This window comes from Thermobia domestica, chromosome 7 (genome assembly GCF_964235325.1).
Source record: "Thermobia domestica chromosome 7, izTheDome1.hap1.1, whole genome shotgun sequence".
In the NCBI taxonomy this organism is placed as follows: Eukaryota; Metazoa; Arthropoda; class Insecta; order Zygentoma; family Lepismatidae; genus Thermobia; species Thermobia domestica.
The window spans coordinates 83341223-83356880 of record NC_137460.1 but is presented as its reverse complement, the minus strand read 5'-3'; the positions used below and the strand labels follow the sequence as shown (position 1 = coordinate 83356880).

The 15658-nt window shown below is 34.6% G+C and overlaps 1 protein-coding gene across 1 annotated transcript; it reads left to right on the top strand.

The window, feature by feature from the left end:
• Positions 1 to 904: 904 nt before the first annotated feature.
• Positions 905 to 11478, top strand: LOC145690249 (three-prime repair exonuclease 1). The gene is made up of 3 exons (XM_081764965.1): positions 905 to 1473; positions 6318 to 6484; positions 10314 to 11478. The coding sequence occupies exons 1-3, from the start codon at positions 1227 to 1229 to the stop codon at positions 10992 to 10994; spliced, it is 1095 nt and encodes a 364-aa protein (XP_081621091.1). The 5' UTR covers positions 905 to 1226; the 3' UTR covers positions 10995 to 11478.
• Positions 11479 to 15658: the final 4180 nt, after the last annotated feature.

Sequence of the window (15658 nt, the reverse complement as noted above, 5' to 3'; positions counted from 1 at the left end):
CAGTTTATTACATTATCAAATTATTGGCATTACTGTAAAGTCGTCGAGGTTACAGCACTGTATGATTAAGACATTAATCCTCCTGGTAGTTAATTATTCCTCCTGAATTAATACGATACCAGTCATATATTACATGTACTCAGCTTACTAACTATAATAAAATTCCCCTGCGCAACAGGCTTTCAACAATAACGACAAATTCTCCAAGCACCAAAGGTTGGACAAACTTGGCAACGTCGGTACGTTACCTGCCCGGGACGGTAACGTCAGGGGCGCTCAAACGAGCACCCCAAAATAAATTTTCCAACATCACTGTAATAAAATGTAAAATATAGGCTAGGACTAGGTGGGGGGGGGGGGCAAAAACTCATTGGCAGGGTGTAAATTTTGCCTTCGTCCGCTCCTGATGTTGACTGAGATGACGTAGTGTTAAATGGATGAGGACGATACTTACCTATTTAGGCTCTAATCTCAACATTATTGGAGAGTAATAATTAGCTGATCATCTTAAATACCGATTGTAATATTACTTACATTTTTTAGTAGACGTGATAACTTTTATTTTTATTTATTTATTTATTTTCAGTTAGCGAATTTTTAGCCCTGTTTTAGCGGAAAGAGAAATCTCATGTAGGCAACACTGCCCAAAGCTAGTCAAATGTGGGATGTGGTGATCATACAGATGGTCATACATTGGTCTATTAAATGGGTGAGGGGGCGCCACTAGATATTTTGCTTAGGGGCGCCAAAGGCCATTGTTACGCCACTGGGTCCTTCTATTTGGATGTTTTTAAAAACTAGTTTTTAAAAAGAGCACTTTCTTGATTTGGACTCTTGGAAGAGGGGGGGGGGGGAGTATTCTAGAACTTTACCTCTTTTAGTTTCGTGTTACAGAGCCATGCATTATACTGATATAAAATAATGAATTCAGCCCTTTTTGGTTCAATTTGGTACTATTTTTCAGCCCACTCCAGAGCGAGGATTGTGGCAACACTGTATACGTGACTCCTAATATTCGAAAATAGGAATTACTTCCTAGAGCACGAAGAAGAAAGAAATTATTCAAAATTTATCCGAGAAAAAAATATTAAGAATCAACCGCATGTTTTCAGGAAGTGTAGTTATACAAAAAAGGTGTAATACAAAGACTTACGTTTCGTATTGTTTTCGTACTGAGTTTATGTAATGTAATATTAGTGTAATCATTTCGGAACTTTTTGTTATATATGGAGAACAAGAAAATTAAGTCTTTTGTATTTCTGGACATAGAGGCTACGGGACTTCCAAACAATGAAATTACTTTTACTAAGATAACAGAAATAGCCTTGGTAGGTGCAGTTAGAGAACACATTTTAGAACTTCATGAATTAGATTTGAAGAACTCAGATGTGAGGGTACCTCGTGTGTTGGATAAGATTACATTGTGTGTTTATCCAAATAAAATGATTCATCCTTTCAGTTCGGATGTTACAGGTAAGAATAGGGGTTCATTCGAGCAGACGGTTCTACCAAATAAAAAATTCGGTAAGAGCGCACTTTGCGCAGAACATTCATAGGAACCGATATAATACATTGTGGTAATAGTTAAGAACAGCTACTTCTCATCTCCCGTGCACGAGGATACATCTTACTGTTGCACTACCTAAACACCCTAAGTACAAGGGCAAGAACTCAGTCTATTACCTACTTTTTAACATCCTAGATAGTCATTGAATAATTCCTGAAAGTATGGCGTTTCTCGTCCTTCCCTAAATGGGAAGTACGGCTCCTTAACTATAACCTTAATTGTAACAAAATAGATCAAAACTTCCCTAATCTGCGTATTCCTACCTTGCGTGATGTTAATAATGTGATAAAAGCACTTGTTCTGCTTAAAATGCACTCTTGCCAGAAAATTATAGGTAAAATACAATGTGAAGATTTTTTGTGAAGGAATTAGACCGCGAATATTAGAAATTAGTCAGTCCAGAGTATATTGAAATGAAGGTCTATGTTCCGTTAAGGGGGTCCAAAACTAACCTAACGTAACCAAACCTAACCTAACCTAATATAACGTACGTAATCAAACAAAAATCAATAGAAAGAAGTGGAAAAATTGCAAATTTCGTGTGGAAGAAATTACTGGACCCCCTTAACGGAACATTGACCGAAATGAATTTTGAGTGATAGTGGAAGTATTGTCTGTGTAAGTGTGCTCGGCAAGTCTTTACTTTAGGCAAGGCAGTGACAATAACCAATTCATCTGAACCGGTGCCCACAATTATGTTATTTTGCGTGAGGTACCGTTCATCACAAGTCACCTAGTGGCTTTCCGTTTTCAGCTATTTAGAAACGCGAAAATAAATGCCGATTTTCAAAATGGCTCGAAATCGAAAGCAGATAAGCGAGTCGTGATAACGGTTTCTCATGTAAAGTAATATTGTCTAGGGCGCTCTTGTTCCACATTTCGATTCTCTTTTATCTATTTGAAGATATCACATAATTACTGCAAAATTAGCGGTATTTTAATTTCGCCGGGGTGAAGACTCTTAATCATTTTGGCTCAAGTTTAGAGTTGCCCCTCCAGTCTGAAGGTGCCCTTGGACTTTGCAACACACAGAAAACAGTGCTTAAAGTATTAAAAATTGTTACGTTTTACTTAACTTCAGTACTCTGTGGCCTTCACAAAAATTTAAAAGGTTTTCTTCATTATTTTTGCGTATCCCTTACATCTGTTCGCCATATTTTACAACTACCATGCTGGTGAAACCTTCCGCGAATGCTTCCGCATCCGGCAAATAGTACTAACTTTCACATACCTTTTCTCGTATTAAACTATAACAAATCGTTTTCATTCATTGTGTTTTAGCGCTAAAGTAAATACAATCTCAGGGTATTGAAAAAAAAAAATCAAGGTTATATTAGAGTTAGTGTTCAGGTTGCGCTAGCTTTAGCAAAAGAGAAGGAAGACAATATAATAAAGTTATTATCTATCATCAGAAGATTTCCAAATTCTTGTTTTGTGGCCAACCAAGAAATAAGAATTAACATTGTCCAGCTTAATTAGTATATACAAAGAAAATAAGCAATTAGAACCGTCTAAGTTCAAGTTTATAGGTATGTTCGAATAAAATTTCACCGGATCAGCACAGACCGATATCAACATCAAAGAATACGTTAATTTTCTCTTAAATTTTTCCTAACCTACAATACTAAATATATGTTGCGAAAACAATGTGACAAGACATATGAAAGAGAATTTTAAATTACGAGCATATTACGAGATACTATGAAAAAGGCACATCACTAAATAATAAAACGCGTTCAAAGTACAATTTTTTTTTTCGATTTCACACATATTGCGCATGTAGAAATGTATTACAAATCAATATTAAAGAGCACACGATGAAATATGGAAAGCGCACATACAAACTATATTACGAAATAATATCAAAAGGACACACGGCAAGATATGGAAAACACGTTCAAAGTACAATTATTACCGGCTCTACACTTACGATATACTTTTCCCTAACCTACACAAATGTATTTAAAAAAAAAAACACACAGTAATATATATAAATGAAGACACTCCCAAAGAAATTTCATCATCATTAACACTTATCAATGACATACGTTACGGAGCATTTAATATTCTAACATAAACCGTCAAGTTATCACAAGTGCGTTCAAAGTAAAGTTCACCCCGGCAAAAACAAAATATATCACACGACAAAACAGAAGGCACATATTAGATCTGACATCACGGACAAAATTAATTTCTCTAACCTAACCGAAGTACGGACAAAATTAAATTTCCTAACCTAATCAACATAACTATTATGGTTCACACATTCAAATTTTACCTAACCTAAACCTACAGCAAATATTTCACAAAATAAACATCATCAAGGGACATGCGTTTAACTAAGCTTACCTAACCTAAACATTCAAAAAAAAAAAAAAAAAAATCTCAAAGTACATTACTACCTAACCTAAACATTCAAAAATCTTAAAGTACATTACTATGGAAGAGTGCGTGCAAAGTAAAGTTTTACCGTATCAACACACAAGATTTTCAGGTTCACGTATCAAGTACATAAGATTTCATACTTCGATCATACATGCTTATGGCATGCAATTATAAGTACATGAGTGGACTATGACAATGAGCTTGAAAGACGCGTAACGCTTTTTCGATTTAACTACGCATAGTAATCTTGAAGCACTTCATGACTGAACAAGAAAAACAAAGAAAAGATATTACCAGTTAGGAAGGTTCCACAGGTTATGCAAGTCCAATCTTTCAGTTCAATAGGCAGGTTTCGTATACCCACTTCTTAAACTTCAAAAAAAATTGATGCCACTGGATCACCAGTTCGATACCCTACAGTCGTAGGAGACCGTCCGTGTGGCCCATTGTCGTCAACTTTGAAAAATTACATCCCCCTTGCCATCACTATACCTCACCAGTAATGGCGGAGATGGTATTTGGCGGCCTTGGGCCTAAAGGTATTTAAATTAATTTTGAAGTCAGGCTCCTCGATTTTCTTTTCCTTTTCTTTCTACTTATTCAGGTTGACCAAAATATTAAAATTTAGACAAGGTTGACTTCCAGAACTGTTTTAGCTATCGAATTTTCCGAAATTTAAAGGAGCCTAACGCCTTCTGTATTCTTTATCTCATGGTGGTGAACTACGTCATCTTTCTCACAATACCAGACCTTTATAAACGTGTTTTCGATACTAGATATGTGACCACGATTGAAATAATATTTATAGCCATTACATGTCAATACCGACACTTAGCCTTCGAAACAAACTAATTTATGCATGGTATTTAATATCCGGATTCTATAGTTTTTAAATATGATAAAAATTTTAACTCACCTATATCTGCCCGGTCTTATTTACTCGGTTGTCAAGGCGACCGCTACTTGCTAACTGCATATGGTCGCCATCTTTATTAACAGCGATTGCTCGATAGCGACTCAAATGCCCTCTTGTGGGAATAACCAGAATGATCGCCATATCAGCAGTAATGTAATATAACAAATGAAAGCCGAAGTAAGTAACAAATGAATGAAATATAACTACATCGTATTCGGTAAATTTTTAAGGTAGAATTTTCAATAGTATTTAATTTTACTTATATTAATTATTCGTACGTGTGAGCTAAGAATATGATATGGACGTTAAAGAAACGGTTACAGTTTGAAGTGAATCAGTAAGGACTAGATTTAAAAAGATTTCCGGATGTGTTTACGTGCGTATCTCATATCAAAATTGAGTGCATGTATTCTTTTGTGCCATTCCTTGTACTAACAATATAAAACAAATTAACATTAAATTAGTGTAGACTTACACGTAACAAAACTGGGCACAGTAATACTATGCGGGAACCAACTTCAACTTCAACCGGTACACATAACAATACGGACCCAATGTAAACAGCCGATGGTCGGTGTGTTACAAAACATAACTCTCCTGCCGAACTTACATTCCTAAACATCAAATAAAAACTTCAAATTATCATTTCTTACCTGATTTCTCCTGTAAATTTTCCTGATTTTTATAAAAAGCGGAGGGGTAACTCTAAACTTAACCCATCATTTTTTATGAAGAAATGAGTGGGTGAATAACAGTAATTTTTGTCAGTGCACATCATACTAAAAGGAAATGTTAAGTGATAGTGAAAGTATTGTATATGTTTGTATGTTGCTACCCTATGTCGTTTATGCGTATACCCCCCGTCGCTGATGCACCCCCTTGCTGCGCTCCTTGCCTGACGGCTCGAGTAATGCCGTGAGATATTTTCATGTCGCCCAGCGTAAATCTTTCACTTAGATTCACGTTTTTACTTGTTTCGTGGCACAGCTGTTGTATGATACAAAGTTTGTAGAGGCATTTTCTCCTGGATTTTCTCAAAATATGCAGTTTGAATGCCAACTAACGTAAGTGCGACATTATCATGGAATTTGTTATACATCTTCGTAGCGGAGAGGATTTGTTTGGTGCATTTTTTATATACTTGTTTGTGAAGCTTTTCTGTGCTAAGGCGTAAGTGTGGAAGTTGATATATTATGTTACAATGCATATATGTTGTTGCGACGTTGTTCTCACAACTCCTCAGATCTGATTTTCGGCATTTTTAACCATCTGGAAAAGAAGAAAATAATGAATCATGTTTACATGCGTTACTTTTGGAACATTTATTATTTTGATGAATATATCGAAGAGATTCAGACATTAGTCTTAGGATCTCGCTTTTCTGTTTTTAATTTTGTTTCTCTTCATGAGTTAGATAATTATATTCTCTTTTTTTCTTTCTTAATATAGGACTTACAAATGAAAATCTTGAAGATCATGGACCATTCGACTGCAAGCTGTTTTCTATTTTGGATGATTTTCTTGAAAGACTCGCGAGACCTGTATGCATTTTCGCATACAATGGGAACAAGTTTGATTTTCCACTTCTGCAATCAGAGATTGAAAAGATCAGCAAGGTAATCAGATGTGTTTCTTATGTTGTATTGAGAAAGAAATCCACTTTACTTGTTTTACTAGACCTGTGGATGTCTAAGTATCTCGTCACTATTTTGAGTTCCGGTACCTGGTACAGAAACAAGGAATATATCGAACGTTTTTCGTAAAATTTTGTGATTTGAATGAACCTGTTGGGGATATGGGTTCTTATTCCGATTAAACACAGTTGGTACATTCACTTTGATTATCTGCACATTTTGTGCATCGTGATACTCATTGAAATTGCTACTTTTCGATGCTCATTGAAATTGTATATTAATTTCCAATTCATGTTTCAAATAATTCAAAATTTCTGAGAAGTACAGATGATTTTAGTAGTTTTGTACGCATATAATTTCCTTGCCGTCCTAAAAGATACGTAAGATGAGGCTGCTACATTCTCTGAAGTTTTGGCCCACTTGGTTTAGAGATTACTTTTAGACTTACTGTAGGGTGTGTGGAAAGTCGCACAACCTGTTGGTAGAATGTCTTCACCTGGCGTCAGGATGTTGTTCTTGTTTCAGAACGATACATTTCCACTTAGCCTACCCATTAACATTCCCATTTTTATACAAACGGTGCCTCATATGTCTCTAATTCGTAATTTTTGACGTTTCGTTTTATATATATATATATATATATATATATATATATATATATATATATATATATATATACATATATACATATATAGCCATTCGTGAGTTGGAATGTGTAACTCCTTCTCCATGGTTTATATCTCAAAACTATCAACACAGACAGGCCCAGGCCTTCCGTAGGCAGAAGTTTTATTTCATTCGCACGTAAGGTTCAAAAGTTTTGAAGTTTTAAAATTAGGGTTGCGCGACTTTCCGAACTCCCTGTAGTATCAAATTATATACTTGAGAAGGGGTAATACTCTTTTCTCAAAACTGCCTATTTGTGTGTGATTTCCATTTAGTAGAAGTATTATTTTGAAAATAAAGTAAATTTTTAGATCCATATATATTAGGATAGTCGTTGTTTATCGATTTTCGAGTTTTTTTTATTTTCTCACTCCTTAAAATGGTTCCATATCAGACCAAGGTCTCATGAGAAAGATTATCTCAATTGAATAATATTAAATGATGCTCTAAGCGACCTCAAATTTTTAATGCATTTACAGTATAGAATATGATGCAAAGGGATCTTGTAAGTTTGGAAAGACAGTTGTAAGTTAAGAAACAGATATTATGAACATAATAACTATTATATTAAATAATTAAAGATAAGTTAGAAATAACGTCAAGTGTATGTTTGTGGTGAAAAGCTATCCCAAAACGATACGTCATGTGAGCCTTTCCTTTTTTTTTTTTTTTTTTTTTTTAAAAAAAGTGAATCTGAATTCAAGATGGCGGACTTCAAAATTATGAAAACTTTAGATGACTTGGGACATCATTTAATATTACTCAATTGAGCTAATTTTTCTCATGGGTTACATTAGTCTGACATGTAGCCATTCTACGATGTGAAATTTAAAAATAATAAGTTTGTAGTACTGTAGAAAAAAGTTTGAAAGATTGTAGTTTGCAATACGTAACATGTGTGAAGTGGTAACGTTATTCTGGGTGCGTGTATAACACCTGGCTACTCTTGGCATGTTACGTGATCGTCCGTAGTACGGTAGGCGGGCTATATCGAAGGCATGTGTTCAAGCGAGCAGATGGTGGTGATGCAAAATGGAAGACTTCTCGGAATTTGAAAGAGGCCGAATTTTCGGTGCACAGTTAGTGCCACAAATATACTTAAGGCAGTCAGTCTCTTAGGTGTGTTGTGAAGAGCTGTGTTCAAGGTGTTCGCGTACGAAATTCATAGTTAAACAACATCGGCAGAGAATAGTAGTGAAGAGAAGACAGTGACAAGAATTGCTGAACATTGTCGCTAACGACGATAACGAATGCGGCAAAAGTAACTGTGAAACACAATTAGCCAAGAATCACATTCTTGTGCGTTTCATAACTTGAACATCCGCGGCGGGATTGCGATTTCCAAATTGCTGATCACCGCTACCAACACTGAGGCGCGAAGGAAATGGTTTAGTTCCTTTCATATACTTCCAATTGTCTCCTCCCTACTATGAAACACGGCAATAGTTCCGTGATGCTGTGAGCCACAATTTCTTTGCATTTCGAGATCCTGTGATTGTGTGTACAGGACGTGTTACTGCCAATGTTCATGTTGACATTTTAGATGACCATGTCCATTCCGAACAGTGACGCAATTTTCCAAGATTACAGTAAGCCAATTCACAATATTGGAACTGTGAGGCATGGTTTCTTGAACTTCGAGATGAACTACAACAGCTTCGTTGACTTACTCAATCTCAAGACCTCAACATTATTGAACACGTATGGCCAGTTCAGAGCAGATATCTTTCTCCATCCTCGCTGATGGAACTGAAAGGTGTACAGCATGATGAATCGTACACTATTTCTCTGGAAACCTTCCATTACTTATATCCCTCCATTCGACAATGTATCAAAGTTGTTCTGTAGGCTACCGATGGTTCCAAGCCACATTATTCTATTTATATTGTAGTAAAAAAAATAGTTGGGAAGAAATAAACAAGCTGCAAGGAAAAGGCTATTATTTGAATTTAGGATAAAGGGTTCTAGTGTAAAGAAAAGTGTATTCAAGAAAAATATACAAACAAGTAATATAAGAAGTCATCTAAAAAGAATTGATAAACGACAGTGAGACTCATACAAGCATATATATATATATATATATATATATATATATATATATATATATATATATATATATATATATATATATATATATATATATATATATATATATATATATAGGATGTTCTAAAAATGGCGTCCACGGACAACAAAGCATTCTTCTACAGGCCAAAATACCAGCAAAGCGAAAATGTTATATGATGGAATGCCCTTCAACTGCTATGGGGAATCAACATTTCACTGTGGCAACATCGCATATTAACTTGGAACCATTAGCATAGCTCTACAAATCCATCAAACAGTTACATCGATTGTTTAAGGTAATAAGTGGTGCTAGTATCAATGTCTGTTGACTTATTGTCTTCTGGCAAGAATATGTAATTATTTGATGGATTGGTAGATCTAATCAATGATTCTTTCTCTGCGACGTTGCCACATAGTGCAATTTGTATCTCCAGACGATGACTCAAAAGGTATACAAATATATTACTTTATTTTTACTTGTAGAATAATGCTCTGTAGTCCGTGGGCGCCGTTTTTAGAATACCCTATATATATCCAGTTGACTAAGGATAGAAGTAGGTGGAGAGCTTTTGTGAACGCGGCATTGAACCTCCGGGTTCCATAGGCCATAGAGTTAGTAGAACCTTATATCACAAATCGTATGTGCTGTCCAAATTACTGGTTACTGTTTTAAGTGGTTTGACCTGGGTGTTGATCAGTCAGTGAGTCAGGACTTCTTTTATATAAAGAGATAATAGTGTCACAAAAGTGCAGTGATGCCAAGAGTCAATTTTCAGTGTTCCTTTCTGAATCAGTGATTTGCAGTGTGCATGCTAATTGTGTATTATTGTGCATGTAATACTCGACAAGATTTGTCTATCTATGTGTTGACATTGGATATTTATAACATATTGCAATGATATGCGTCTTCACTACTAGCGCCTTTCTTTGTCACAGCCAGTAGCACGGGTCGCACATGCTAAATCGAACTTGTGGAAACCACCTGTCTCTCTTCTAAGACTATAGCGTTAAAAAGGTAAGATTACTTATAAACAGACAATCTAATTTGTATAACTGAATCCGCATTTTATTATTTCAGAAATTTTCTGATGACGTAATGTGTGCTGATCCGTATGTGTTTTTCAAAGAACAATTTTCGAATATGGATGCTTCATGGAAAAATAAACTAGAGCATGTAGGTGCCGGACTTTCCAATACAGATGAAGAACCTGCTCAAGTATCTGGAATTAATTCATTAGCTAAATGCAGCAGTATACCGTGTGATCTCACAAATCAACATTCACGAGAATCATCACCAGAATATGTATGGGAAGAATTGACATTAAGTGATGACGCACTTAATATTTTGGATCAAATTTGTAAAGAAAAGTCTTCTAATAACGGTGCTATTGATAAAGATGTATCAGACAGTTTATATGAGATGGACCCCTCGTTGATGCAAAAATTAAACGAAACAACACCAACTAAACAGAAAATAAAGCATGTACACAATGTGGGAATTATACGTAAGAAAAAAAAGATGGAAAATATGCTAGGTACGAAAAATAATGTGTTAAGGAACAATTCGATTTCCTCTCCGAGAAGTTTCAAGTTAAAAGATGTGTATGAATACGTAACGAAAAGAAAACCTGTTCATTTACACAGAGCTGAAGATGATGCTCTTCTTCTTTTGGAATGCTGTGTGCATGCAGGGGAGACATTCATCAACTGGGCCGACGAAAATGCTAAATCATTCAATTCCATTAAGAAGATGTGGTGACCTTCATATGGTGATTTGTATTGATAGTAATTAAGAAAGATTACATGAACAGCGTATAGAGTTCTCTTATTTCTTTAAAAAATCTGATCTGATCTGATCGAATAACTGTTGTTTCTAGAGGCGTATTGTAACATTTTGGAAGACTTTTTTTTTTGTTTTGAACTAGACTTCTTAATTTTATTTCGTTGTTGTTTTGAGAAATACTTAGTAATTTTACTTCGTTGTGACTGATCTGGTAATGCGTACTTGTAAAAATATTACCGATATACAGTATGCCATTTATAACTTATATAAAATAAAGCGAGATTTAAAATTGACTCAGACCGTAATGTTAAGGCATGAAAGCTATTAAACAATGAGTGATAGGCGAAGAGGAGGGTTAGCCGTTTACATTTATTTTGGGATATATATTTTTGTGTAAGTATCAAATAAAGATTTCTTTGTATCAGATTTTATTGGCAGTATTGTGTTGAGATACAATTAACTTTTAATTAGGAGGGGCTTTTAAAACAAGGATGACTCTGCATTGTTATTGACTTTGAAACCTCTTATTTTTAGTCATGCTAATTGTTGGACATTTATTTTTGAACTTATTGTGATATTACAATATTCCAAATGAATGACTTTTTTAAAATATATTTAAAGAAAGAAAAGCAAGTTATTGATTCTATTTTCTACTTTGTTTATTATACTTTTGACTCACATTTTTATGTGTATTTTTTTACATATGTAATTTTAATTTTGTAAGTATGATAAAATTGAGATCTTGATTTTCAATCGGCATTAAAATATATATAGAATTTGTACAATATTATTTTAAAAATACTCCGTATTTGTAGAATACATAACTGTAAATGTTGGAAGGTAAAATCTCACTGATCTGTGATCTGTTTGAAAATAGATAATAGAATCCAAATGTAAAAGAAAATTATGTATAATTACAAATTTATTTCAATAAATTGCTGAGAGTATCTGAATTGAGTGAATATTGAAACAGTAATCTTTTCTTTACTAATAAGAAATTAAGTTGCGTTTGTTTTAAGTGTGTGGTTGTACTCACGTTCTCTTTTAAATTACATAAAACAAATCATTAAATTGGCATGTGAATGCGAACATTAATTTAAAAAAATAAAGAAAAATAGAAGGAATAAACTTGCACTATGACTCTGGTAGCCAGCAAAATTGCATACCCATATGTTCCTTCAATAATAAAAAACGTGCTCCAATTGGCTAATTCATTCAGAAGTCGAGAAACTATACACTAACTGGCGATTTCACAAGTGGAATTGAACAGTTACAAACATGGTGGCCATGTCGCCTGATCAAACATGAGTCACGGCAAAATATGTCAAATTCTTTTTGATAATTTATTTGTATTTTACCCGCAAAATTTAATGGTAAATGGTAATCACTTAATTTGTGTAGATAATGCTCAAATTCACCTTTTGTTTGAACACATTTGTATTAGAAGTAAAGTCAAATATAGAAGTAAGAGGGGAGAAAATAGAACGGTGACTGATTTTCGATACCAGGGTAGTAGTATTATTAATGGTATGAAGTGAAAACGTAAGATAAAAGCAAAGATAGAAAGCCTTTAGAAGGAAGAAAATGCTATTTTGTAGGACATTTTGAATAAAGAGTTGAGAAAATGACTCATAAAATGCTTCGTATGCAGTATTTTACTGTATAGGTCAGAAATATGGACATAACGCAAAAATGATGAAAAACGACTGGTAGCTTTTGAAGTGTGGATGCGGAGAGAATTAGCTGGGTCGAGCGGAAAACGAATGAGAGGGTGTTAGAAATGGTGAGGGAGAAAAGAACCATTTTAGATATTATTAAAAGGAGGAAGCGAAACTGGTAGGAAAATTGATTAAGAAGGAACTGTATCATGAGGGACGTGTTAGAGAGTTGGTGACAGGAAAGAAAGGGAGGGGACAGGGACTACAATTAATAGACGATGTCAAAACAGAAAAATCGTACATGAAGACGAAGAGGTTAGCTAGACCATGGAGCATGGAAGTTGCGACAAGTGACTGCCAATAATAGCAGAATACGTATGATGATAGTATCAGAAGTGACAACAAAAAGCTGTTTGGCACATCTAGTTATTCTAGGCCAGTTAAAATGTGCAGGATTAAAGTTATTTTTCTTACCACCGATGGCCATCAAGAAGTTAGACGTAAAAGGAAAAGACAAAATAATATATGTAAATTGAACGACATCCCTCAAAAAAATGGTAGTGGTGGTGTTCTTACATGAGGATGGAATTTGAGATTCGGAAATGTAAGGCCATGAAATCTTCATGAAAGTCTTTCTTATTTTCCAAATTCCATAATTTGAAATTAGATCGCCATGAAGAAGTTCTACGTAAAACGAGAAGGTAAAACAACATATGGAATTCAATGATATTCCTCATATGGCCTAATATAAAATCAAATTGAATTACTCATTAGACATTGTGATTATGTAAATATGTCGATGACTAACAACTTCGCTGGATTTAGTTTTCGGGAAATGCAGTCATTGACTGGTCAGGCTCTTTCTCGAGACTTAAAATATTTAAGGTCCTACAGGATTGTTAATGCTAACAGTAAGTACGCCAGAAATTTTTACTTGGGGGGTGTTCAAAATAAAAAGGGATTGCTCTCAGAATAGTGATATACATTTTTAAACAAACTCAAAGAAAACAATATATTTTGTTACGCAACTATTAGCAAGAGTAACTGGTTCCCTCTTCCCTCGCAGCTTTCTTTATGGAGCTCAATCTGCTAAAAAAAAAAAATCCGTTCAATGAATTTACGTGAATAAAAATATACTTTACAAAAAATTAAGCTAGCGACAAATGCTTCCTGTATTTTAGATTCAGTCTAAAATACATATAATTCTTACTTCAATCGATCTCTTCATTTCTGAAACGTTTTGACTACACCCTTCTAACTTCCGTCCGTTGATACACCACTTGCAGAGTAGCACTTACCAACTGAATCTGGTATAGCCTTATTACTAAATTGTCACATTTTTCCTTATTGAGGAGGAGATAGGTGAATGACCGCTCAAGACGTTGCCAATTTCAGTCTTCTGCATTTGTGCATCACTCTATTTTATTGAAAACGACCGCGGAGCCCAGGAGGGTAGGTATGAGCGAATCTGTTTTCTCAATTGTTTTGATTGAAACACCACCCGGAACAATGAGGTCATGTGGTTCTCGAAGCCGTACATGAGAACGAGGTCGTTTCGTATTTTGAAGCGAAATAAATAAGAATATTGCCTTCTTTCGTAAACGCAAAACCTTTTTTAACCTCTTCACGGATATGGCATCAATTGATGCCATCGGAAAAATCCGATTTTTTTTTTCCACGAAGAAGTGCGAACTGAAGGAAAATAAAAACAAGTGTTTCAGAATATTATTTTTACTTACCTTCAGTTCGCACTGTTCTTCGTGAAAAAAATTCGGATTATTTTCATTTGATGCCATATCCGTAAAGAAGTTAAGTTGATATAATAAATAGCGTATATGATAATGATTGATACAATTCGATTTGGGAGGGTATTCCTTTTCCATCTAGGGGTGTATGTAAAGAAATGGAGGGGGTTGGAAGGGTGTAGATTACTCCCTGAATGCTAAGTACTGAAAATGTTTGTGTTCAAATATCGGAACCAAAAAAAAAAAAAAAAAAAAAAAAAAAATCAATACGGCGTGCTTCGGGAATGGGACCGAAATACATTTCAATATATCGGTTCTGTTCATAAAACCGAAAACCAAAATCACATTGTATTAGGTTTTGAAACTCTTTCATCATCGTTAGTTCAAGGTTGCCATAACCTGTAAACGATATTAAGCAACTGTGAAATTACAACGCGAGGGAACCAGCTACAACAATGAAAGGTCGGTTTTTTTCACTACTGTATTTTTTCTCTGTAATTTTGCTTCTATTTCTGGACCTAATGAACTATTTTTTTTTTCTCGAAAAATCAGTTCCAGTCCCGGAACCAAAAGAGATTATTTCAGCAAATCAATTTCGTTACCGGATCCAAAACAGTTATCAGAAACTCTCCGCCGGTTTCGTGACTATTAACAATCCTGCCTCTAAGGTGAACCTCCAAAATATCTTAGTCCAAAGAAGACGAGGAAACAATAGTAAAAACCGTAGACAGAAAGATAATTTTTATAATTCCTGAAATGCTTCTTCCAGACCAAGAAGTTTACCAGTGAAGTTATAATCAATGCAAATTGTTTCAAACTAAGAAAATTAAACCCAATCATTTCCACTGACAAAACTGGAAAGAACTTGTTAGGCGAATACTTTCGTCGACAATCCATTGGGATCTATGGATACCTTATTTGAACGTTTTCATTTGATATAACATTACATTCAATATCATATACACCTTTCGAATTAATGTATGGGATATTAGGAAACATTTCAGAAGAGCTACCAAAGAAATCCATGACGTAAATTATGCATACATCGTTCCTGAAAGAAGGCAAGAGTAAATAAAGTAAAAAGAGAAGCAGTGTTAATGATGAAATAGTTGATATAGAAAACTAACTGTTTAAACTAAGTGGCATGGTGTTAGAGATGAAACGATTACATTGGACTGAATTCAAGGGTTCTTTTGAAGATCATATTGTAAATGGTGTTAAAAGTTCAGTAGGTAAA

Excerpts from the sequence above, each read along its gene's own strand:
- LOC145690249 (XM_081764965.1), top strand. The coding sequence starts at position 1,227 with ATGGAGAACAAGAAAATTAAGTCTTTTGTATTTCTGGACATAGAGGCT. Across the intron at positions 1,474-6,317 it reads TTTCAGTTCGGATGTTACAG|GACTTACAAATGAAAATCTT; the intron begins GTAAGAATAGGG and ends TTCTTAATATAG. Across the intron at positions 6,485-10,313 it reads AGATTGAAAAGATCAGCAAG|AAATTTTCTGATGACGTAAT; the intron begins GTAATCAGATGT and ends TTATTATTTCAG.